Here is a 25,056-nt window from a genome sequence, read left to right on the forward strand (position 1 = left end):
CCATTGCATCTCTCCATTTCCTAAATCTTTCCTCTGCCTCCCTTTCATTCTCTGCAATCAACACCAAATCATCGGCATACAACATCTCCCACGAGAGTCCATTTCTGAAGTCATGTGAGAGGGCTTCAAGTACCATGATAAACAACAAGAGGCTCAAGATTGACCCCTGATGCACAAACACATCACTCAAATCTCCATTCACTCTTACCTGGGTGCAAGCACCCATATACATAGCCATAACCACCACAACCAGCCACTCCTTGATCCCAAGCTGTCTCACTGTTCACTTCACCACCTCCCTGGGGACTCTGTCAAAGGCCTTCTCCAAGTCAACAAACACAAAGTACAAATCCCTTTTCTTTCCTATATATTTTTCCTGTAGTTGTCAAACAATGAATATGGCATCAGCGGTCCCTCTGCCTGGCATAAACCCAAACCGCATCTCATTAATGTTCACTCTCTAATCATACCTTCTGGAACTCTCTCCATTACCTTCAATATCTGGCCCAAAAGCTTTATCCCTCTATAATTTCCTGTTTCCAACGCATCTCATTAATGTTCACTCTCTAATCATACCTTCTGGAACTCTCTCCATTACCTTCAATATCTGGCCCAAAAGCTTTATGCCCCTATAATTTCCTGTTTCCAAGACAGTGCCCCTCCCATTCAGCAGATTTACAATTATAGTCTTCAGCCAATCATCTGGGAAAACACATACAACTGTATTTATCAAGTCAGTAACTAACCCCACTCCCATATCTCCTGAGGCCTTCAGCATTTTAGCAGTCAACCCAGACACACCTGCATCCTGCCTATTGCCCTGTTCAGAGTAGCAGCATCAATCAAAGCTAAGGGCCAAATACTGGATCTCCTAGCTCCAAACCTTCCCTGTCCCAGTCAACTCTTCATTCAACACTCTGTTATAATGCTGTCTTCAGGCGTCTTTAATATCTCCAGTGTTCACCACTCTTTCCTTCATCATCCTTCACACACTGCTCACCTATGATATCCCTGTTTTTCCTCTTCAACTGAACTGGGGACAAATGATAAGTTACATGGGATTTCAACCTATGATCAATTTCTCTCTGTTAGATCATTAAGGCACCCTACTAGGCTTCCTAACCAACTGTGTGCTCTAATCCACCTTCTTCCCCACAATGCATGAGCATAATGGGCATTCATAAATGACTGTTCAGCACCAAGCCCATGTACACCTGGTAGTACCAACCAGCTGACACATCCTTGCTATTCAGACAACCTCCCACTGATTCACACCATATGCTCAGCACTTGCTGCACAAACCTTTTGGAACCATTTCCAACACGTACAAGTTCCAGTACTTTCTCCCTGACTCTGGTTGTGGCAAGAATATTCCATTAATGTCCAGTGCCTGTGTGTGGTGAACGAACAAAGGTTTAGACATCCTTCCTAAAGCAGCCTCACAACTTCATAACATGGGGAAAAACTGTGTTTCTGGTTTTGCATATATTGACTTTTTCACCTTACCTCCATCTATTAAGCTGGTTCTGCCAAATACAAGGTGAATATAAAACCTCGTTGGAGACACAACATTTGTCACCACTACTGCCACTGTCAGTCCCTCATTTGGCAGGTCACAATCTTCACTTAACTCACACACATATTTCTTCTCCACAGTCAGGTCTGAAGAATAAATAATATATATCATTAGCAACAAACACACACATTCATACACACTCACACTTTCACACACACACACACACACACACACACACACACACACACACACACACACACACACACAGGATGTCGTATGCACTGGAGGTCCAAGGAGATCGTGAGAATATAATGCAAAATTTGTGGCCAAACGGAAGCATGCCTATTGTCAATGTGCAAAGTGAATGCTCGAGTGGTGGTCCCACTTCATTTGAGTGAAAATAAGCCAGAGGTGTCGGTCAAATAAGAGCAAAACACTGTGACGGTTTTAAATTTTGTATGACTGTGCCATGGCGAGGAGAAGCAGACCATTGTTTACATCCAGTGATAGTGAGTTCGCGAGGTTCTCCAATAAAGAACAAAATAACAGAAGTATCAAAATGAACCAAACAAGAGTAACAAGTGCGGAGAAATGGCTGAAAAGAAAGCCCAGGAATTAAAACAGATATTGGCAATAACTAGTGAATTACAAGAACAAACCTCAGAACAGGAAAGGGAGATAAAGGAGTTGAGAAATAGGTTAGAGTGTGTCTGCTCATGCAATGCTGACCAGGAGAGAAAGGTGTCTGAATTAAAAGTGGGTAATGAATCAGCCACATGTGAAATAAAACAGCTTAAATGGTAAAATAAGAGGCTAGAGAAGGAAAGGGACAGGATGAAATGTAAATTTGACGAGTGTGAATCTAAAACTAAGATGCACGAAGAACATATCAAGGAAGTCCAAGAACACTACAAATGGTGAAGAAAACTCAACAAGATAAAATGTCTTATCGAGATTTTAGAACAACAGAGAAAGGAACACCAAAAAAGGTGGGGATGTAAGTGGCGAAGGTACTAAAAAGTAAAGAATCATTTGTCATAGATGCAGCAGACAAGAAAAAATGCGGGACTATCTCAGGTTTGAAAGTAAAACCGATGTCAGTGAGGTCAGAAAGAGAAACGGGAGAACTGAGAAGGGCGACGGAAATAGTGTCAATAGTTATGGAAGGAAATGATGAAGCCCAAGAGGAAATTGACAAAGTGTTTAGGCTGGGAATATATGTGGAGAGAGGGGCAAGGACACTAAAAGTAAAATTTCAATCTCAGGTCACAGTATATGAAATAATCAACAAGACTTGGACATTAGCAGATATGGGACTGAAAAATATCTGGATAAGGAGAGACACAAATGAGGAAGCGAGAGCTAAAATAAAAGCACTTGTTAAGGAAGCTAAGGAAAAAAAAAAAAAGAAAAACAGAGAATGGAGGAAGAGAAGACAGAGTTCTACTGGACAGTTACGGATAACTGAGGAAATGGTACTGACGAAGAAAGGTAGAGAGAAGGACAGAATAAAAAACTATGCAAAAAGATTCAAAGTGGCATATGCTAATGCAGATGGTCTAATCTCGGCAAGTCTTGAAACAGACAATTTCTTGATGGTAAATGAACCAGACATTATGTGCTTCGTAGAGACCAAGCTAAGAGAGAATACTGAAATCCAAATGGGAGATGGGAAATACAAGCTATGAAGAAGAGATACAAAAGAAAAAATGGGAGGAAGTGTATTAATAGCAGAGAAACACAGCCTAAATGTGGATAGTGTGGAACTAGGAGAAGATATGGCTGAAGTGATAATATGGTAATACAAACCAGAGGGAAAGGCAAGCGAGACATTGCAGTAGCAAATGTCTCCCCCAAGACAAGGGTATGGAATGAGGAGGAATATCAGATGATGATGGACATGGTTAGATACCTACAGAAAGTGACTGAGAAAAGCAACAACATAATCCTGATGGATGACTTTATTGTAAAGAGGTAAACTGAGAGGAGTGGGATTCAGGAAGTAGTGAAGACTCGTGTGGCAGTATACTGTTAAATATAGCAATGAACAATGTAATGACCCAGTGGGTCAATGAAGAGACAAGATTTAGAAGTGATGACACACCAGCATGACTAAATTTAATTCTAACCAATGAACTTGATTCACTTGAATATCTGAAATATTTGTGTCTTGTTGGAAAAAGTGACCATGTAGTGATAGAGTTCCAAATGATAGATGGAAATGGGGGGACAAGAGATGAGCTATACTGGGATGGAAGATACAACTTTGGAAAAGCAAACTTTACAGGACTGAGAAAAGTTTTCAAAGAAGCGGACTGGCGAGAATTCAGGGAAACAAGAGAGATACAGAGGAGGTAAGATATCTTTCTAGAATTATATAATATGGGTGTGGAAAAGTATGTGCCAAAAGTTAGTGGGAAAGAGAACTGGAGAAATGACTGGCTCAAAAAATGTGTGACACCAAAAAAAGAAAGGGATATGGCATGGAACAAATGGAGAAAGAGAGGTAATAATAAACAATGGAAGAATATAAAAGAACTAGAAATGAAAACACATGAATACATAAAAAGGAAGAAACTTCAAAAAAGGTACAGTTGACAAATGTAAGGAAGAACCTAAATTGTTTTACTGGTTTGTTAATAATAAACTGAAACAAAAGGAAGGAATCATTAAGCTGAAGTAGAGGGAAATGTCTATAAAGATGCAGTTATGTAAGCAGAAATAATGAACAAAAACTTCCAATCAGTCTTCACTAGAGAAAGTGATTTTGTACAGGAGGATGGAGTGACTAGAAATGTAGTGTTTAAAAGATGTAAGAGTTCAAGTGCCTGAGGTATACAAATTACTGGAAACTCAAGATGTGAGGAAGGCCCCAGGACAGAGGATCTCTAATTGGATACTAAAGGAATGCAGAGAACCACTGGCGGATAAGATTCACGGTTTAATTGTGTGTTCTCTAGAAGAAGGGAAAGTGCCTTGGGAATGGAAGACAGCCAATGCGGTACCAGTTTATAAGGGAGGAAACAAGGAAGAACCCCTGAATTACAGACCAGTGTTCCTGACCAGCATGATTGCAAAATTGTGAGAGAGAATCCTGAAAGACAGATGGATAAAATATCTGGAGGAGATGAAAATTTTGGCAGAAAGTCATTTTGGATTCAGAAGTGGAAGGTCAAGTATTTCCAACTTGTTGAGCTTCAACTCAAGGGCAATAGATGTGCTACAGGAGAGAGATAGTTTGGTGGATTGTGTGTACACTGTATTTAGATTTGGAGAAAGCCTTCGACAAGGTATCCCACAAGCAACTAATGTGGAAATTGGAACATACAGGAGGACTGAAGGGGAACCTCTCAGAGTAGATGAGAGATTTCTTGAGAGACAGACACATGAGGACAGTTATAAAAGACAGGATGCCTGGATGGAGGGAAGTAACAAGTGGAGTCCCACAGGGCTCGGTGTTGGCAATCATAATGTTGCTGATTTACGTAAGTGATATGGTAGATGGAATGAAGTTATGCAAGTCTGTTTGCTGATGATGCAAAGATCATAAGGAAAGCAGAAGTTGAAGTCTGTAAAATGCTACAGAAGAACCTGGATAAGATTCATGATTGGAACCAGATGTGGGAAATGAAATTCAAAGCAAAATAATGTAAAATAATGGATATGGAAAAAAGTACCAAGAGACCATCCACGAATTATATGATGGGTAATGAACTAATCAAAGAAGTGAGAGAAGAGAAGGACTTGGAAGTGCTGGTCCAAGATAATTTGTCACCTGAAAACACATTAACAAGATGGCGAGAGAGACATATAATCCCTTGAATAAACTAAGAGTTGCATTTCATTACATGGATGAGGAGATGATGAAAAAATTGATAGTGGCCATGATCCACCCCAGGTTAGTATATGCGGCAGCAGTGTGGTCCCCACATAAAACGAAAGACATAAACAAGATCGAGAGAATAAATAGAACAGCAACCAAGATGGTCCCTAGAGTCGTACAGGAGAAGACTGAAAAAGCTATATCTGCCTAACTCAAAAGAAAGGAGAGAAAGAGGTGACATGATTGCAGTGCTCATGACCAGGATGGGAGTGGACAAAACTGACAGAGAAGATCTGTTTGTGTTGGATGGGAGAGTAACAAGAGGACATGGAATGAAACTGAAAAAGCCAAGTTGCTTGAAGAATATGAAAAAATAGTGTTTTCCATATAGAGGCATAGACCTGTGGGATACACTGGACAAAGAGACCATCCAGGCTAAAAACTTAAATGAGTTCAAAGCAAAATTTGAATTACTGAGAAACAGAGACGGGACCCTGCGAGCATAGCTCATTTCCTGTATATCACAACTCGGTAAATACATCATACTTGACAATGTACATGTGCCACGCACCCCTTCCACTAAGATCCTTGGAGTGACATATGACACCATACTTACCTTCAAGGACCATGTACAAGACATCAAGAGGTGATGCACCCAGATTCAATGCACTCAGGGAAACTAAAGGTCTAGACTTTGACCAACAAAAAGAAACATTTTCCTTACTCTCCAAAGAAGACATTAGATCAGTGATGTCTTATGCCTTCCCAGCATGGGTTCCCATCCTATCCAATACCCATTACTGTACAACACTTTGCAAATCATACAGAAAAGTGCCTTCACATCAATACTGGCTGCACCAGAAGCATTCCCACAGTGCACCTACAATCTAAAACTAAAGCTCTCCCTGTCAGAGACTACCTAGATATGTGGGGCACACAATTCTATGCAGCAGCCTGTGCCAATTCACAACACTCCTGTCATTACATGACAGAGACACACAACACACCCAGGCACACGAAACAATCACCACAGCAACATTATCAAACCCTCTACAACGATGTCCTACCTCCAGACATTCCAACACTTGCACTGGAAAAACACCTAAATACTCACTTCACACTCAGGGCAATACAACACCTCCCACAACATCATACTACAAGCCCCCCCCCCCCACATCCATCCATCGGAGATGTCCTCAAATAATGATGATCGAGTTCCTCTGGCTAGGCTTAGAGCAGGACATCACCCAGTCCTCTTCAGCTATGAGCTTATATTTGGATTGGGTGGAATCGCAGATGACATGTGAACAGCTTGTAGAACAGGCCAACAAAATATAAAACACATACTGGAGTGCTGCACAGCACATTACATACTAAAACACTGACACAACACCAGTGGTGTAGGGAACCTATGGGAACCCCACAGGGGCAGCTGCCTACTTGAACTTGACAAGTCTGCTCACTGAGATGAATTGGAGTTGAGCAACAACAATAACTACTACTACTACTACAGTCAGGTACCGCTATTTGTGGAGGTTATGTATCAGAACACTGAGAATATTAAATTCCGTGAACAGCCCAAACCTACCCCAGAAGTCACTTATTTCAATGTTTTAGCTATTCCTATTACCTACAAACCTGCTAGAACACTTGTAAATGCATTTTATGGCACATTAATACATCCTAAAAAGACATTCCATGATTATACAAGAGAAATACTGGGTACAATACAGTATAGTGCACTGTATTGTACGGGGTACTCATCCGTGACGACGATGATGGTGACCATGAATGATGAATGTTCTGTGCTGCATGGCATGATGAGCTCTAGTTGAGCTCTGGAGAAGCACTGGGTGAGGGTGGGTCATCAGGGGTGGCTATGGTGGAAGGTGGAGGCAGCTCCCATTTCTGCGGCTGGCCGCCCTGCTGGAGGTAGACGTCGCTCCTTTTAAAAAAAACACTGTGATGGACAACTGCTGCCTCTGCCTCTTCACAGTGTCAAACAGGCTCTTCTACAGAAATACAGCGGATTCCAATGCCTTTCAGAACCTGAGTGCCAGCATCATGGAACGATCACACATGTAGGCTAACTCAGCGGTCTCCTTGGTTAACCTTACAATGGTATACAGGTTTTCTAAGGAAAGACCCTGTTGCTCCTGAGCATGTCAGTAACATCATCATCGTCCTCTTCACAGGCAGACTTGATGAGCTCATCCATATCATCATCGGTGAGGGATGCAGAACGAGCATCAATGTGCTCGTCAACCTCATCCTCCCTCATGTCCTCGAACCCCTCACCACCAAGGATTTGCACCAGTGCCACAGCCTTGCTTACTGTTGCAGTCTAGATTTTACCAGGAGAAAAGCCCTTGTAGTCATGAATGCACTCTGGCCTGATGTTCTTTCAGCAGGCATTCACACTCTCCTTCTTCAGGTCTGACAGGGCTTCCTGAATGACTGAGAGGATGCTTGCAATGGTAAAGTCCAACCAATACTGCCACAGATCAAAATCCTCGTCACTGTCCATCAACTCAATGAGGTGTTGCATGGATCTGCAAGTGTAATTGGCTTTGAAGGGCCAGACCCTGGTCCAAGAGCTGGATGAGGGAGGTGATGTTGGGAGACAAAAATTCAATCTGGACATCCCCATCATCACGCTACAGATTGTTGGGATGTTCACCAATGTTGCTGAGGAAGAGCACGACCTTGAACTCCAGCCCCACATCGTTCAGGTACCTGCTGACCTTAGGGATGAAGCACATATGAAACCAGACTGAACAGTTTCTTGGTAGTCCAGGCCTTTTTTTGTGCATCCAATACACTGGCAACATATTCTTGCTCCTGTTGCACAGTGGCTGAGGATCTGTAGCATCGTAAATGAGCCAAGGTTTGATCATATGGCCAGCCACATTGCAGGACATCAGGAGGGTGACAAGGCCCTTCATGGCCTTGAATTCTGGGGCTCATGCATCCTGCCGGATGATGTACATCCTGGCAGGCATTTTCTTCCTGAACAATTCTGTTCCATTGGCAGTGATTACCTGTTCAGGACTGTAACCTCCCACCTCTATCTTTCTCTTATGCGTTGGCAGATAAGCTACCACGTGGTCTGAGAATGGAGCCTCACTGGAATGCCGCACATTTTTCAGGAAGAACTGCGTCTTGAAGCGGTCACACCACCCCTTGCTTGCATGAAACTCCAATATAGTCTGCGGGTCTTTAGAGGAGGTGCTAGACTGCGGTTCCTCCTGAGAAAAACATGCATGAAAGCTTATGCTTTCTCATGGATGATGATATTATCCTGTGACATGTATTTCTTGCGGCAGTCAACCATCCACATACATAAGGCCAATTCAATGTGGATTACGGTCTTAATACGCATAGTTGTTTCTACATTTGCACTGCCACTTACACTAGCAGCAACAACATCAAGAATGGCCTTCTTGTTTTTCTTAACATGGCACACCGTGCTCTCAATCACTCCAAAGTGCTGCCCCACAGCCACAAACAACTGCCTCTCACTCACCATGTCAAGCAACTTCACTTTACTCTCAAGCGATATCACAGACTTCTTTCACATTTGCTCACGAGCCAGTGCACCTTGAGTAGCATGCTTAGGACTCATATTTTCAGAGGTTTAATAGATGCAGAACTATTACAGTAAACACAGCCACTAAACATACATGCTGACCACATGTGGATGCTCAACTCATGACAGGAACTGAGGGAATGAGTGCGGTAGGGTATGCCTGGGTCCCCTTTGTGCCCGGTCAATAGGGTAGGGAGAAATATGACATGCAGGCAGATGCTCCCCCTAGGAGCTAATCACAAGCAAGCTCTCACTGCAAGAGTACAGCAGGAGAAAGGTACTGCAGGGTCCAATACCTACAGGGAATGAAGGGAGATTTGTGTGTTGAAATACCGAATGCTTCTGCTTCCCTGTGCTGAACAGCACATGCCTACAGTAACTGTAAAATACATACAGTACAACTGTACTAGTGGTAGATTACTAGTGGAGAAGGGAGTAAAAGTGAGCAGATGGAGAGAACACTTTAAGAACTGTTGAACATAGAGGATGGAAGTCATGCGAGTATAAGTGGTTGGGGAATGGCTGGGAGGAGGAGGGAGGTGAGAAGACAGGAAGAAATCAGTAGGATAGAAGTTGTGGAAGCAATGAAGATAGCTAAATCGGGGAAAGCCTCAGGAATTGATGGAGTGTGTGGTGAAATGCTGAAGTATGGGGGAGAGATAGTAGTAGAATGGATGTGGAAAATGTGCAGATTGGCATGGGAGGAAGGTAGAGTCCCGGAGGATGGGAAGTCAAGTATAATCATTCCCTTGTACAAAGGAAAAGGGGAAAAAGAAGTGTGTGGTGATCATAGGGGCATCTGTCTTCTTAGTATAATAGGAACAGTGTATGGTAGGATACTTATTGACAGAGTTAGAGAGAGAACAGAGGAATTAGTTGGAGAAGAACATGGAGGCTTTAGGAAGGGAAGAGGTTGTGTAGATCAGATATTCATTCTTAGATCTTTAGTGGAAAAGTTTCTAGAGAAGGGAAAGAAGTTGTATGCGGCTTTCATGGAGCTGGAGAAAGCATAAGACAAGGTGGATAGACAAGGATTGTGGAAAGTATTAAGAATATATGGAGTAGATGGGAAGTTGTTGAATGCTGCGAAGAGTATGTATGATGGTGCTACGGCTGCAGTGCATGTGGATGGTGAAATGAGTGAATTTTTCTCTATGAAGGTTGGGTTGAAACAGGGATGTGTCATGTCTCCATGGTTGTTCAATCTGTACATGGATGGGGTAATAAAAGAGGTACAAGGTAGGGTAGTGGATGTTGGAGTGGCCCTGGTGAGAGAGTGTAGTGTTTGGAAACTCCCTGTACTCTTGTTTGCAGATGATACTGTGTTGTTGAGTGAAGACGAAGGGGAGCTGCAAGGCTTGGTGGATGAGTTTGGGAGAGTGTGTAAGAAACGGAATCTAAAGGTGAATGTAGGGAAGAGTAAAGTGATGGTCTTTGAGAGAGGTGAAGTTAGTGAATGTACAGCGAGGCTGGATGGTGAGGAATTGGAAAATGTGAGTACGTTTAAGTACTTGGGTAGTGTAATGAATAAGGATGGAGGTTTGGAGGATGAAGTGCTTGAAAGGATACAGCAGGGAAGAAAGGTTGCTGGTTCCTTGAAAGCTGTGATAAGAAGCAGGGAAGTGAGCATGGAAGTGAAAAAGTTACTACATGACAGTATTGTGATACCAACTCTAACGTATGGAAGTGAAACTTGGACGTTGCTGGAAGGACACAAGTCAAGAGTGAGAGCAGTGGAAATGAGTTAATTAAGAGGAGCCTGTGGAATCACATGGAGAGACAGGCTGACAAATGAGGATATAAAGGAGCATTGTGGTGTGGATGTGGATGTGATAGGAAGCGTTAGGAGGAATACACTGAGGTGGTTTGGCCATGAGGAGAGGATGGAGGGTGAAAGACTGACGAAGAGAATGTGAGTGACGTGGAGGGGGGAAGAGGGAGGGGGAACCCAAGGAGGAGATGGAGGGATGGGGTGGAGAGGTATATGAGAGAGGGGGGTGTGAGTTGGGAGCGGGGCAGTGAAATGGCGGGGGACAGGGCGACCTGGAGGCGATTTGTTTGTGGCCACCTCGAAAGGGATTGAGGTGTCTGGCAACAGACAGATAGAGAGATAGCTGTATAGGACAACATTTCTAACTAGAAACATGCAAAAAAATCACTTATGAACCACTAGGAACAAATGTTACTGTGAGAGAAGGAAGGGAAGTTTGTGCTGCTAATGCCCTGTGCTGACCAGCAAATACAGTACACAGGTAAATGCACAATGCAACTGTATACAACAGTATTTCTCACTGGGAAAAAAAAAAAAAAAAAATTATGAACCACTAAGAACAGATGCTGCTGTGAGAAATGCAGGAAATCTTTCCTGTGATTTTTAAAATTATTTTCTCCAAAAAAAATAAATAAAAAAATAAAAAAATAAGAAAATAAAAAAATAAAATCTGCACATATGCGAACCATGAATAGCAAGGGTTGACTGTACTGCTGCTGCTACTACTACTACTACTACTACCACCACCCAGTAGGTCAGTTTAATGAAACATGTCGATGTAGCCAGGTGGACAGCTCTTACCTACACACAATGAAAGGGGCCATGCCAAACAATACTCGCCCCTTGACTGTATGATTCTCTGACAACTAGTCCTCATACAAAACCAGGCCTTCTAGAAACACAGACAACGTCCCCCCATCATGTGTAAGATGCATGGAGAAGGGCAGCTGATCAAGTGTAAATAAACCCTTTAACATCACATAATTTTAGCCGTATTCATTTATAACCATCTGTTTTAACGAAAAACATGCTAAAAGAAGAACAAGTTCATAGTGGGTGGTGGCAATGAGGTTAGAGTGAGACGAGAGGCAGGTGGTGAACGATGCGTGTGTGTGCATGGCCAGGTGAATGAGTGTAAACAGACCATTTTACATCCCATAATTTTGGCCATGCAACTCATGTCCCATAATTTTAGCTATGTTGAATTAAGACCACTTGTTTTAGCAAAATCCTGCAAAATGAAAATGCTTTGTTAATTCTAGGTGGGATAAGCATGTGTCTATATGTTCTGACAGTGAAACTCTTGGGGGGATGGCCATGGACGGGGGATGAATTTGGGATTTTCCCACACAGTTATATATATATATATATATATATATATATATAAATATATCCATCCATCATCCAATCCTACAGTGCCCCATGAGGAGCATAGGAGCCTGGGGCTAAGCAGTTGGTCCCAACATTTAAGATGATATATATAATATATATATATATATATATATATATATATATATATATATATATATATATATGTATTGTTCTCATGTTCCTGAACTTGATTCTCCCAAATTCTCTACTCTCTGGCTTTGACTTTCTTGTCATTCTCTGACTAAATATATCTGCGCTGTTTATTTGTCACCTAATTCTACTGACTATGAAAAATTCTTTGATTATCTTACTTCTATGATGAAACACATTCTATCCATTTCTCCCTTCTCTGAAATCTCTATTCTAGGAGATTTCAATGTTCACCACCACCTTTGGCTGTCCTCTCCTTTCACTGATCCACCTCGTGAACAAGCCTACATCTTTTCCATCCTTAACCCCTCCACAGCTGTGGGTCCGGTATTTTATGTGCGCCCCAGGCCGATGCGTGGGCCATTTTGTGAAGTTTCGAAAACTGATTTTTTTTCTTGCCATATTGAAGAGAAAGTTCAGACGCACCTAACAGTGCAAATCCCAGCTTCCTAGACCCATTCTGTGGCTTGCAATGGAATGCGAGAGTTGCAGAAATATCAGCAACCGATATTCATCGCTGAGAGTGCTGCAGCAGTGCAACATCGCACATGTTGTTATCATTTTTTTTACCCCCCAAAACAATGTGAATGATGCTGAAGTGTTGTGCATATATGAGATATGATGATATTGAATAATTTCAGTACATAATATGTTAGGATTGGCACACAAAAAATTATGAATATTTTGTCACTTTCTTTATATAAAATATGTTTATGGTAGTGTCGAGTTATTTTTTACATTATCGTTGTGCCCATGCTTGGAAAAGGGAGGGAAAAAGTTGAATTTTCAGTCCTAAATGAGAAAATTGCCCGTCCCCCAAGACTACGCTCTCAAATGGTAGTTGAAAGTGGAGGGTCAGATCTGATTAGCAACAGGAAGTTGGGTTGCAACTTGCCGCTCCCACACCACGTGCATGGCTAAAAATAGAATCATAATGCAGTTTCAAAACTACAAGTAAGTCTAATTATTACGATTACCGAGACAAAGCAGAAATAAATACATTTACAGATGGGGAAAATGTATTTTTCCATAAAAACACGTTCACCTTTATCATTTTACCTTGTTATTTTCACAATGTATGTTGCTGCCTGTCTGTTTTGAGTATGGGAAAGTATGATATTTTCTGTCTGGATAAGGAAAAAGGCTACAGCTGGACATATCCCAACACTTTACACCATCAGAATTGCGAGACGACCTGCCATTTGCACCTCACACAAGCTGATTACCAGGTAGGGAAGGAAATTCTTTTCGCCCACGAAAGCATCACGTGAATACAGAAAACTATCCTGTTATGTTTGTAAAGGGCAAAGAATATGTAAAATTATTCATAACAGTGCAACAAACCTGAGAAAAAAAAAAAAAAAAAAATCATTTATTTTCATGTCTTTTTTGTTTATGTCTGTGTTTATTTATAATAATAAACAGGGTGGTTATGTGTGTTTTGCAAGGGAGGAAAAAGATTATACTTTCTGTCTGGGTTGAGATAATGAGTGTAACTGTGTGTTTAGGCATGGCCACGAGCAAAAAAATCGTACATCCACTCGTCACAGCAGCAGGAGGCGAACTGACAGTGACAGATGAGGTGTGACAGCATGAAGGTCAGTCTCATGTCCCAGATGTTCGTTCACTTTCCGAAAGTTTTCACAGTTTTCTACAAGTCGCACTGCATCGAATGATCCAAACCAGTACAAAAAACCTGAGCAAATAGGTACAGACCCCAAGACAAAAATGTGTTTTTCACTTATTATCATGTCTTTTTTGCTGTGTCTGTATTAACTCATAATCGTAAACAGGTGGTCGTGTGTTTTGCAAGATGGGACAAAGATGATATTTTCTGCCAGGGTCGAGATAATGGGTGTAGGTTGTACTGTACTTTACACAGGCAAATAAAACCCGTGTATAAAGTCAACAACTATGCATGGGTCAAGATGACAAGGTGTCAGCTTAACACACCCAATCTCTTGAATGCAGATTTTACAAGTGAAGTAATATGTTCTTTCTAAGCAAAATCCCAAGAGAATAAAACCCCAAGTATGTTCAAAGATGATGCAGGATTGAGATACGTTTTGTTAAAAATTAAAGGGTACTTCTGTGGAAGATTTTGTCGGGTCGACAGATGTAAGAACTGAGTTTCTGACGCATTAAAAACAACAGTCAGAGATTTGAGCCCAGTCAGACATTAGGTGTGCCACTGCCTCATCCCTTTATGACAGTAATTGGAGTAACTACTGAGACAGATGCTGTGGGAAGCAAATGGAAAGGTGAAAGGTGGAGTCATCAGCGTATGAGTGGACAGAGTTAGATGTACAGCTTAGACAGTCATTAACGAATATAAGGAGGAGAGTTGGTGATAGGACAGAACCCTGAGGAACACCACTACTGATAGCTCTTGGAGAACAGTGGCCATCTACCACAGCAACTACAAAATGACCAGAATGGAAGCTAGAGATGAAGGCACCGGTAGAAAGATAGAAACTGTAAGAAGGCAGATTGGAAACTAATGATTTATGCCAGACTCGAATGGGAGCCTTTAAGATGTCAAGTGCAATAGCATTGCTTTCGCTGAAGTCCCAAAAGGAGGATGACCAGGAGTCTGAAAGGGAGGTGAGATCACCAGTGATGCATCCCTGGTGGAACCAATACTGATGATCAGAAAGACGCTGTGATAGGAAAGATGCTTTAAACTTTTTGTTACGAACAGACTCAAAAACTTTTGAAATACAGGATGTGAAAGCAATTGGGTGATAACCAGAGGCACAAGAATTGTTACCCTTCTTTGGGACAGGCTGAATGAGGGCAAACTTCCAGCAAGAAGGAAAGGTGCAAGTTGACACACAAAGGGAAGAGTTTAGTTAGGCAGGGTGTAAGCACAGAAGCATTGTTCTTGAGGACAACAGGAAGAACCCATCAGGCCCATATGCCTTGTTAGTACTGAGGCCAGTGATGGCAGAAAATACATCAATTGAAGAAATTTTAATGTCTGTCATGAGGAAGTCAGAGGGGGTAAGTGATGGCGGAACAGCACCGAAATCTTCTAAGTTATAACTGGAAGAGGAAGTCTGAGTGACAAGTTCTGGTTTATCAGTACAAGAAATAGCTACAGACCCATCAGAGTGGAAATGAGGAGGGAAGGATGATGAGGTGAAGTTGTGAGAATGGTTTTTGGCAAGGTGCCAGAATGAGTGGGAAGAATTTGAGTTGGAGAGTTCAGAGCTATTAGTACAATTAAAGTTATTTTTAGCAGAATGAAGAACAGACTTGGCACAATTTCAGGCAGAAATATAAGAGATGAGAATCAGGAGTGGGTTGGCTCTGGTACGTTTTGTAGGCCTTCTCCTTGTTGTGGACAGCATTAGAACACAAGTGATTAAACCAATTTTTTTTTTTTTTTTCATTAGTCAGAGGATACCAGAAGGGAATGTATGCCTCCATGCTCAAGAGAATAACCTCTGTAATGTGCAAGACACATACTTACTGCTGACATCATCTTCGTGACCTTCCCCCCTTCCCTCAACATAAAGATGAAGTGAAGTAGGATCCAATAACAAGCAACGATATAGAACAAAAGCTGCAGAATTATCAACAGCATGCCCACAGAAATTGGCCAAACTACCATTCACATATTATTTAGTCCACCATAATCTCAAGCTGCCCATTCTCCAACTCACATCTTCCTCCTGTAGATAAATCTCCACTCCATCCCTCCATCTCATCTTCCATCCTCTCTCCCATTCCACCTAACTCAGTTTTTTTTTTTTAATGCAAAAAAGAAGGAACCAAAGGCCATGAGCCCGCAATAAGAGTTCCCTCCGAGAGAAAAACAAAATACCACAGACAGCCAAATTCAAGATCCAATCATTTCGAGATGCCTGGACACACTAAGTTTGAAAGACTGGAGATCATAGGCAGCAGGAAATACAGACAGAGGGAGACAGTTCCAGACTTGACCTGTTGCATAAATGAAGGACTAGGAGTAATGGTTAATCTTGCATTAGAGAGTTGGACAGAAAAGGGATGAGAGTTTGCTGCTAGACGGGTGCTACGCGCCCATCGTAGAGGTGGAGGAATGCATGCAGACAGTTCAGAGGAGCAGTGACCATTAAAGTAGCGATAGAAAAGAGATAAAGATGCAACAGTGCGGCAAAGAGACAGAGGTTGAAGGGAGTAAGTAAGAGGAGGAGAGTTAATGAGACGAAAAGCCTTTGACTCCACCCTATTGAGAAGAGCTGTATGTGGGGAGCCTCCCCACACATGAGAGTTGTACTCCACACAGGGGCAGATAAAACCCCTGTATAGAGTCAACAATTGTGCAGGGGTAAAGAAAGAACGGAGTCAGCTTAGCACACCTAATCTCTTGGAAGCAGATTTTACAGAGATGTAATATGATCTTTCCAAGATAAGTCTCGAGAGAACGAAACCCCAAGCATGTTCGAGGATGATGCAGGATTAAGCTGAATATTATTAAACATTAGTGGGTATACCTGTTGAAGATTTTGTCTGGTTCATAGGTATAAGAACTGAGTCTTAGATGCATTAAAAACAACCAGATTATTTTTACCCCATCAGAGATACGAGCCAAGTCAAACATTAGGTGTGCCATAGCCTCATCCCTTGTTTGTTGAAGTAACTGCTGAGATGGGTGTTGCAGGAACCAAATGGAAAGTTGAAGGGTGGAGTCATCAGCGTATGAGTGGACAGGGTTAGATGTACAGCTTAGAAGGTCATTGTTGAATAAAAGGAAGAGAGTTGGTGATAGGACAGAGCCCTGAGGAACACCACTGTTGATAGATCTAGGAGAAGAATGATGGCCGTCTACAACAGCGGCTATAGAACGACCAAAAAGGAAGCTAGCGATGAAGGCACAGATAGAAGGATAGAAACCATAAGAGGGCAGTTTAGAAATTAAAGATTTACGCCAGACTCAATCAAAAGCCTTTGAGATGTCAAGTGCAATGGCAAAGCTTTCGCCAAAGTCCCGAAAGGAGGATGACCAGGAGTCTGAAAGGTAGGTGAGAAGATCGTCAGTGGAGCGTCCCTGACGGAACCCGTCCTGACGATCAGAAAGAAGGTTGTGATAGGAAAGATGCCTTAAAATTTTTCTATTGAGAACTGACTCAAAAACTTTTGAAATACAGGGCATTAAAGCAATTTGATGATAGTCAGAGGGTTGGGAATGGTCACCCTTCTTTGGGACTGGCTGAATGAGAGCAAACTTCCAGCAAGAAGGAAAGGTACAAGTTGACAGACAAAGACGAATGAGTTTGCCTAGGCAGGGTGTAAGCACAGAAGCACAGTTCTTGAGGACAACAGGAGGGACCCCATCAGGCCCATATGCCTTGTTAGTATTGAGGCCAGTGATGGCAGAAAATACATCAGCTGAAGAAATTTTAATGTCAGCCATGAGGAAGTCAGAGGGGGGAAGTGATGGAGGAACAGCACCGGAATCGTCTAAGGTGGAATTGGAGGAGAAAGTCTGTGCAAAGAGATCTGCTTTATCAGTAGAAGAAATAGCTACAGAACCATCAGAGTAGTAAAGAGGAGGGAAGGATGGTGAGGTAAAGTTGTTAGAAAGGTTTCTGGCAAGGTGCCAGAAGGAGCGGGAAGAATTCGAGTTGGAGAGTTGAGAGCATTAAGTATGGATGAAATTATTTTTAGCAGAGCGAAGAAGAGACTTAGCATGATTCCGGGCAGAAACGTAAAGATGATGTGATTCAGGGGTGGGTTGGCTCTGGTACCTTTTGTAGGCCCTCTCCTTGTTGTGGACAGCATTAGAACAAGCGTGATTAAATCAAGGCTTTTTTGCGTTACACAAAGGATACGAGAAAGGAATGTATGCTTCCATGACTGAGAGAATAACCTCCGTAATGCACAAGGCACACTCAGATGGCTCCCGGCCATGGAAGCAATAATCATTCCAGGGAAAATCAAAGAAGTACTGCCTGAGGGCCTCTCAATCTGCAGCTCCAAAGTGCCACTGACGACGTTTCTTTGGAGGGTCTACAGGCTGTACCGGAGTGATAGGACAGGTTAAGGTGATAAGGTTGTGATCAGAGGAGCCAAACGGAGAGAAAAGATTAACAGTATAAGCAGAATGATTAGTTGTAAGGAAGAGGTCAAATATGTTGGAGCTCTCTCCAAGGCGGTCTGGGATACAGGTAGGGTGCTGTACAAGCTGCTCTAGGTCATTAAGGATAGAAAAGATGTAGGCTTGTTCACCAGGTGGATCAGTGAAAGGAGAGGAGAGCCAAAGGTGGTGGTGAACACTGAAATCTCCTAAAATGGAGATATCAGAGAAAGGAGAAATGAATAGAATGTGTTCCATCGTAGAAGCAAGACAGTCGAAGAATTTTTGATAGTCAGTAGAATTAGGGGATAAATAAACAGCACAGATATATTTAGTCAGAGAATGACAGGAGAGCCGAAGCCAGAGTGTAGAGAATTCAGAAGAATCAAGTTCAGGAACATGAGAGCAAGATAAGTCGTTGCATATATATACACAACAGCCACCTTTGCCTTTGAAATGAGTATGGAGAAAGTAAGAGGATACAGAAAAGGGTGTGCTGTCAGTTGCCTCAGACAGCTGAGTCTCAGTTAGAAAAAGAAGGTGAGGTTTATTGGAGGAGAGGTGGTGCTCAAGAGTGAAAGTTAGAGGAAAGGCCGCGAATGTTGCAGAAATGAAGAAGTGAGTCAGACAGTGGTTCCAGGCAGCTCAAGTCATCACTGGGAGAGGGGCGGAAGGTGGGGGCATTTATGGTCCCCCCCCCCCCCGGGGACTCCGAGGCTGAGTGTTGAGAAGCCATGATTTTTTGAATTTTGGAAAAGGAAGTGTAGTGTGTACTGTGCATGTAGTTTGATGAAGATAGTGAAATTTGTATTGGAGAGGATGCTGGCCTACTTTTTGTGTAACTGAGACACTGAAAAAGTTCAGCAAAGGGGGGCTGATGAAACGGGAGCTCCAGCTCTCCCTGTCATCAGCTTTCCATCCACCTCGGGAGTACTGCCCTGCTCGACTGGTGCTACAGTCTACACACTCTCCTAGTCAGTCTCTCATTCTCCATTCTCCCAACAAAGTCAAACCATCTCAAGGTACTTCTCCTGATGCTTTCTAACACATCTACAGCAACATCACAACTCTCCTTCAGCTCCTCGTTTGTCAAATTCTCATTCCAAATAACTTCATATGCTCCTCTCAAATAACTCATATGAAAAGCTTAACAATATGAAAAAATAGGCTCTGGTAACACTGTTCTCTTACCACCCCTGAGTCTTGTGTGCTCCCAGCGACAAAAGTCTCCTCTTGGACATTTGCGGCCACAACTGAAGTAGCGACACAGGCGAGACTCATCAGTATTTTTCCTCCCCATCAGCACCGTCTCAGCACATTCGTCGTTGTCAATTCCATAGAGCTTGGATCTGGTGAAAGCCTCAGACATGGGGTTCCACGTTTTCTGAAAAGTTTTTTTTTTTTCTTTTTTTTTAAGTTATCGATATTCTTTTTCAACAGCCATTTACAGCATGTGATTCTTGTAAAGAGGGAAAAAAAAAGAGTAAAATAAAATATTTGCACTGTTGTTCACACTTCCATGAAACTGCTCAACAGCTGTTAAATATGGTTACTATGCTTTATGTGTTGCTCTAGCTCTGTATTTTCTTTCTGCAATATTGTTAGTGCATCCAGGATTCAAATGCTGTAATGACACAGACACAGAATATCCACCCAAACACAATGAAAATAACTGGCAAGTATTAGACTAAGAAAAATAAATCTGGTGCAGCTGTCACCGAAAAAAATAACTGTTTTTGCAAGGCCAAAAGCCTATTTTTCACTTGTACTGTACAGTTCAGTAACCCTGTATGCCAGTACTGAACTGTTATAGAATCCTTCTCTAACCTGACAAAAATCCCTAATCCATCTCAGCTCAGTTGCTGGCCAAGTGTAGGCATATTAAAAGATCAATTTGCTCCTGTCTCAGTAATAAGGCTCATCAAGTTTCATTTCACCACAACTTGGTAATGATTTTGAAGGAGTCAGCCTGTTCCATCAGATGAAAACAGACCAACTACAGTGGTTGTTGGTCTTGCCACCATGACTTGTGTGTGTGGTCTAACTTAGTGACATGGGGAGGAAGAAGGGCATAACTCCCCCAAACAGGGTCTAATTAATCAAGTGTCTCCAATTTCATTCCCTGAATGAAAAATGACCTTTTGGTATTATAAAGTTAAATAACTCTCACTCTACACTCTCTTTTGGAGGCACTCCTTAATGGTACCCAAAGATGAATGGAGGAAATGCTAGAACAAGGAGAAGGCTCTAAATGACATGCACCTGTGTCCAGATTCACAAACAAATTTACAACCAAATCCCAGCCTTCTATGATCTGTTTGAGCATGAAGGACAGGTAAAGATGAGCACAGAATCTTATAATATTTCTTGTTCTTCCTGCAAAAACAAATCACTGCCACAGCAGGAAACAGAAGATACACTTGTGTGTGAATTGGGGACCCAAATGCTCACAAAGAACAATATATACAGGAAATAATGGAGCAGGGAATAGGTCTAGGCACCAAAAAAGTAGCTGCTGTTGCTCAACAAAATATGACCAATAGCACAATACAATGGCTCAAAAATATCACATAAAATAAAGACAGTTCACACTGAAACAGGGATGTGTCATGCCCCCATGGTTGTTCAACCTGAATATGGATGGGGTTATAAAAGAGATACATGGTAGGGCAGTGGATGTTGGAGTGGCCCTAATGATAGAAGGCAACATTTGAAGACTCCCTGTACTGTTGTTTGCAGATGATACTGTAAAGTGAAGACAAAGGCAAACTGCAAAAGCTTGGTGAATGAGTTTGGAGGAATGAGTAAGAAATGAAATCTAAAGGCGAATGTTGGTAAGAGTAAACTTATGGTCTTCAAGAGAAATGAAGTCACTGGATGTACAGTGAGGTTGGATGATAGGGAAATGAAAAATGTGGGTGTGTTTAAGTACCTGAGTAGTGTGATGAGTATGGATGGAAGTTTAGAGGGTGAAGTGCCTGAAAAGGTACAACAAGGAAGAAAGGTTGCTGGTTCTTTGAAAGCAGTGATAAGAAACAGGGAAGCAAGCATGGAAGTGAAAAAGTTACTGCATGACAGTACTGTGATACCAACTCTGTATGAATGTGAAGCTTGGAGCTTGTTAGAAGTCAAAAATGAGAGCAGTCGAAATGAGTTATCTGAGAGGAGCAAGTGGAGTTACCATACATGGAAAGAAAGACCGAAAATGAGGAAATGAAGGGGCGGTGTGGTGTACCCTTTCAAGCACTTCACCCTCCAAACTTCCATCTTTACTCATCACACTACCCAAGTACTTAAACGTACTCACATTTTCCAATTCCTCACCATCCAACCTCACTGTACATTCACTGACTTCACCTCCCTCAAAGACCATCACTTTACTCCTCCTTACATTCATCTTTAGATTCCGTTTCGTACACACTCTCCCAAACTCATCCACCAAGCCTTGCAGCTCCCCTTCGTCTTCACTCAACAACACAGTATCATCTGCAAACAACAGTACAGGGAGTTTCCAAACACTATCCTCTCTCACCAGGGCCACTCCAACATCCACTACCCTACCTTGTACCTCTTTTATTACCCCATCCATGTACAGACTGAACAACCAAGGAGACATGACACATCCCTGTTTCAACCCAACCTTCAAAGAGAAAAATTCACTCATTTCACCATCCACACGCACTGCAGCCTTAGCACCATCATACATACTCTTCACAGCATTCAACAACTTCCCATCTACTCCATATATTCTTAATACTTTCCACAATCCTTGTCTATCCACCCTGTCATATACTTTCTCCACATCCATGAAAGCCACATACAATTTCTCTCCCTTCTCTAGAAACTTTTCCACTAAAGATCTAAGAATGAATATCTGATCTACACAACCTCTTCCCTTCCTAAAGCCTCCCTGTTCTTCTCCAACTAATTCCTCTGTTCTTTCTCTAACTCAGTCAATAAGTATCCTACCATACGGTTTTCCTATTGTACTAAGAAGACAAATGCCCCTATGATTACCACACACTTCTTTTTCCCCTTTCCTTTGTATAAGTGAATAATTATACCCGACTTCCAATCCTCCGGGACTCTACTTTCCTCCCAGGCCAATCTGCACATCTTCCACATCTATTCTACTACTATCTCTCCCCCATGCTTCAGCATTTCACCACACACTCCATCAATTCCTGGGGCTTTTCCCAATGTGTGGTGGTGTGTAGGGTGAAGAGAAGATGAAAGGGGGTGCAAGGAACAGTATGGTGGAATGAAGAGGTGAGACAGGCTGTGGCACAAAACAAGAAAGCATATTGTGAAAGGATGAGAAACAGGGGTGTGGAAGAAGTTGAGAGATGGAAGAGAGAGTTATATGCAGAGAGGAAGAGAGAGGTGAAAAGATTAGTAAGAGAGAGTAAGAAGAGAGTGGAAGAGGAATTTGGAAGGAATTTGAGTGTAAAGAGGAGGGAACGTAAGAAAATGTTCTGGAGGAGGTAAAGAGAGTTAGACAGGGTGGCAATGAAGTTAGCCGGGGAGTGAAAGATAAAAATGGTAGATTACTAGTGGAGAAGGGAGAAAAAGTGAGCAGATGGAGAGAACACTTTAAGGAATTGTTGAACATACAGAACGATAGTAATGTGAGTATAAGTGGCTGGGGAATGGCTGGGAGATGAAGGGATGTGAGAAGGGAGGAAGAAATCAGTAGGATGGAAGTTGTGGAAGCAATGAAGAAAATCTAAATGGGGAAAGCCCCAGGAATTGATGGAGTGTGTATGGTGAAATGCTGAAGCATGGGGGAGAGATAGTTGTAGAATGATATGGAAAATGTGCAGATTGGCCTGGGGGGAATGTAGAGACCCGGAGGATTGGAAGTCAGGTATAATTATTTTCTGGATGGGGGCCCCCATCGTCAACTCAATGTAGAGTGATGCCAGATGAGCTCTACACTGAGTGACAAGCCAAATGGTTTCCTGTACCCAGGAAACCTTTTACTATGTTGGGTGGTAACCATATAACCAGGGTTTCTGGCAGATTCCCCTATCCAAAACCACTTAATCGTGGCAGTCGTTTCAGAAAGCCTTGGATGGCCCAATACCTGCCCAAGGCCCCAACCATTTTTTTTTTTTTAATTTAATTTTTTTTTTTTTTCTTTTTTATGTGACTGACTCTGGGCATAGGCTTCACAGCCTGCTTCAGGGCCTAGTAGTCCTTCTATGTACTGCACACCTCTACATGTCACCACTTCAGCGCTAACACTCACCATCCATACGGAATACATGCTAGGGCTGTCTCATACAGGACTGGTGCATTGGTATTAGCGGGGGTATTTTTACATGTTGGCGGATCTTCTGGTAGATCAGTAGAGTCTGATATTTATGAAATTAAAATCCTTAAACTGTTCCCTGCCTCAGTGGGATTTGAACCCGGGTCCATTAGGACTGCAGACCAACTCCCCACCGACTGAGCCACCGCCTCCACCGATTCGCATGGCCATGTGGAATGTGAGGTGTGAATGAGGAGAGCAAGAGGGTGGAAGTGGTGAATGTGTTCAAAAGTGTGAGATATGCTGTGATGGCATTGTGTAAAACGAACGTGAAAGGGTGCAAAGTGGAGGAGTGGGAGGGTGTGAAATGTGTAAGATCGGGAATGAAGGGTGAGGAAGATGCAAGGAAGGAGATGCTTTGTTGATGAACAAGTTTGGCAGAGTCAAATGAGACTACTAATCTGTCAGCTCGAGGTGTATGTATGTCAAGTTCAAGTTTGAGAAGGTGACAGTGGCAGTAATTGTATCATATGCACCATGTGAGGACAGGAGTGAGAGAGAAAGACAGATTTTGGGATGAGCTGGATGAAATAGTGGAAGAAATGCGCAGGAGCTACAAGGTGATCATAATGGGGGATAAGAATGGAAGAGCATGCACTGGCCCTCAGGAAGACATAATAGGTTGTTACGGAGTACCATGAGAAAATGATAATGGGAAGCGACTAAAGGATATGTGTCAGGAGTGGAAGTTGTGCATTTGTAACTCATATTTCAAACACAAAGATGCACATAAATATATGTGGTATAGAGGGAACGGGGACTGTGCTGAAAGAAGCCTGATTGATTACATGCTTGTACAGAGGTCAGTGATGAGAATGGTAGCTGATACGAGGGCCGTGTGAGGACGATGTGGGGGTCTGTTAGATCATATAATTGTGGTACGCACGATCAAGCTGAGAGGAGTGAGGCAGATCAGGAGAGAGAGGAAGAGTCAGAGAGAAAGACTGAAAGTTGAGAAGATAAGGATCAAAGATGTGGCAGATGGGTACAGGACCAAAACAGAGGAGGATTTAGAATTAGTGAACTGGAATGAAACGGATCTGGACAGTCTGTGGAGTGCATACAGGGATTCCTTAGTTAAGAATGATAAAGTGGTGTGTGGTGTGGCAAGAGTGTAAGAAAGCGGTGGAGGAAAAGAGGAAGAAGTGGCTAAAGTGGTTACAGGATAGAGGTTCAGTTGAATTAAGAACTGAGTATATTGATAGCATGAAGCATGTAAAGAGACTAGTGAAGAGGAAAAAGGAGGAGGTAAATGATGATCTAGGGAGAAAAATGAATGCGAACCACTCTGAAAATAGGAAGTTATTCTGGAAAGAGGTGCAGAAATGTAGAAGTGAATGTGGAAAGAAATGTGATGGTGTGAAGGACGCAGGTGGTAGATTATTAACCCACGGAGATGAAGTAACGACCAAATGGAAAGAATATTTTGAAAGCCTGATAAATGGGAACTGAGAGAGC

The 25,056-nt window shown here is 42.3% G+C and overlaps 1 protein-coding gene across 1 annotated transcript in view; it reads right to left on the reverse strand.

The window, feature by feature from the left end:
- The window catches only part of LOC145401908 (tudor domain-containing protein 1-like), a 116,511-nt gene that overhangs the window by 27,188 nt on the left and 64,267 nt on the right, over positions 1-25,056 (reverse strand). Inside the window, exons 8-10 of the mRNA XM_080274013.1 lie at positions 19,476-19,668; positions 1,531-1,662; positions 471-521 (exon numbers count right to left, since the gene is read on the reverse strand). Coding sequence (XP_080130139.1) covers positions 471-521; positions 1,531-1,662; positions 19,476-19,668 — 376 coding nt within the window. The remainder of the gene's footprint in view (positions 1-470; positions 522-1,530; positions 1,663-19,475; positions 19,669-25,056) is intronic.

This window comes from Coenobita brevimanus, chromosome 57, assembly GCF_032717465.1.
Source record: "Coenobita brevimanus isolate Jiangsu-jjx chromosome 57, ASM3271746v2, whole genome shotgun sequence".
NCBI lineage: Eukaryota > Metazoa > Arthropoda > Malacostraca > Decapoda > Coenobitidae > Coenobita > Coenobita brevimanus.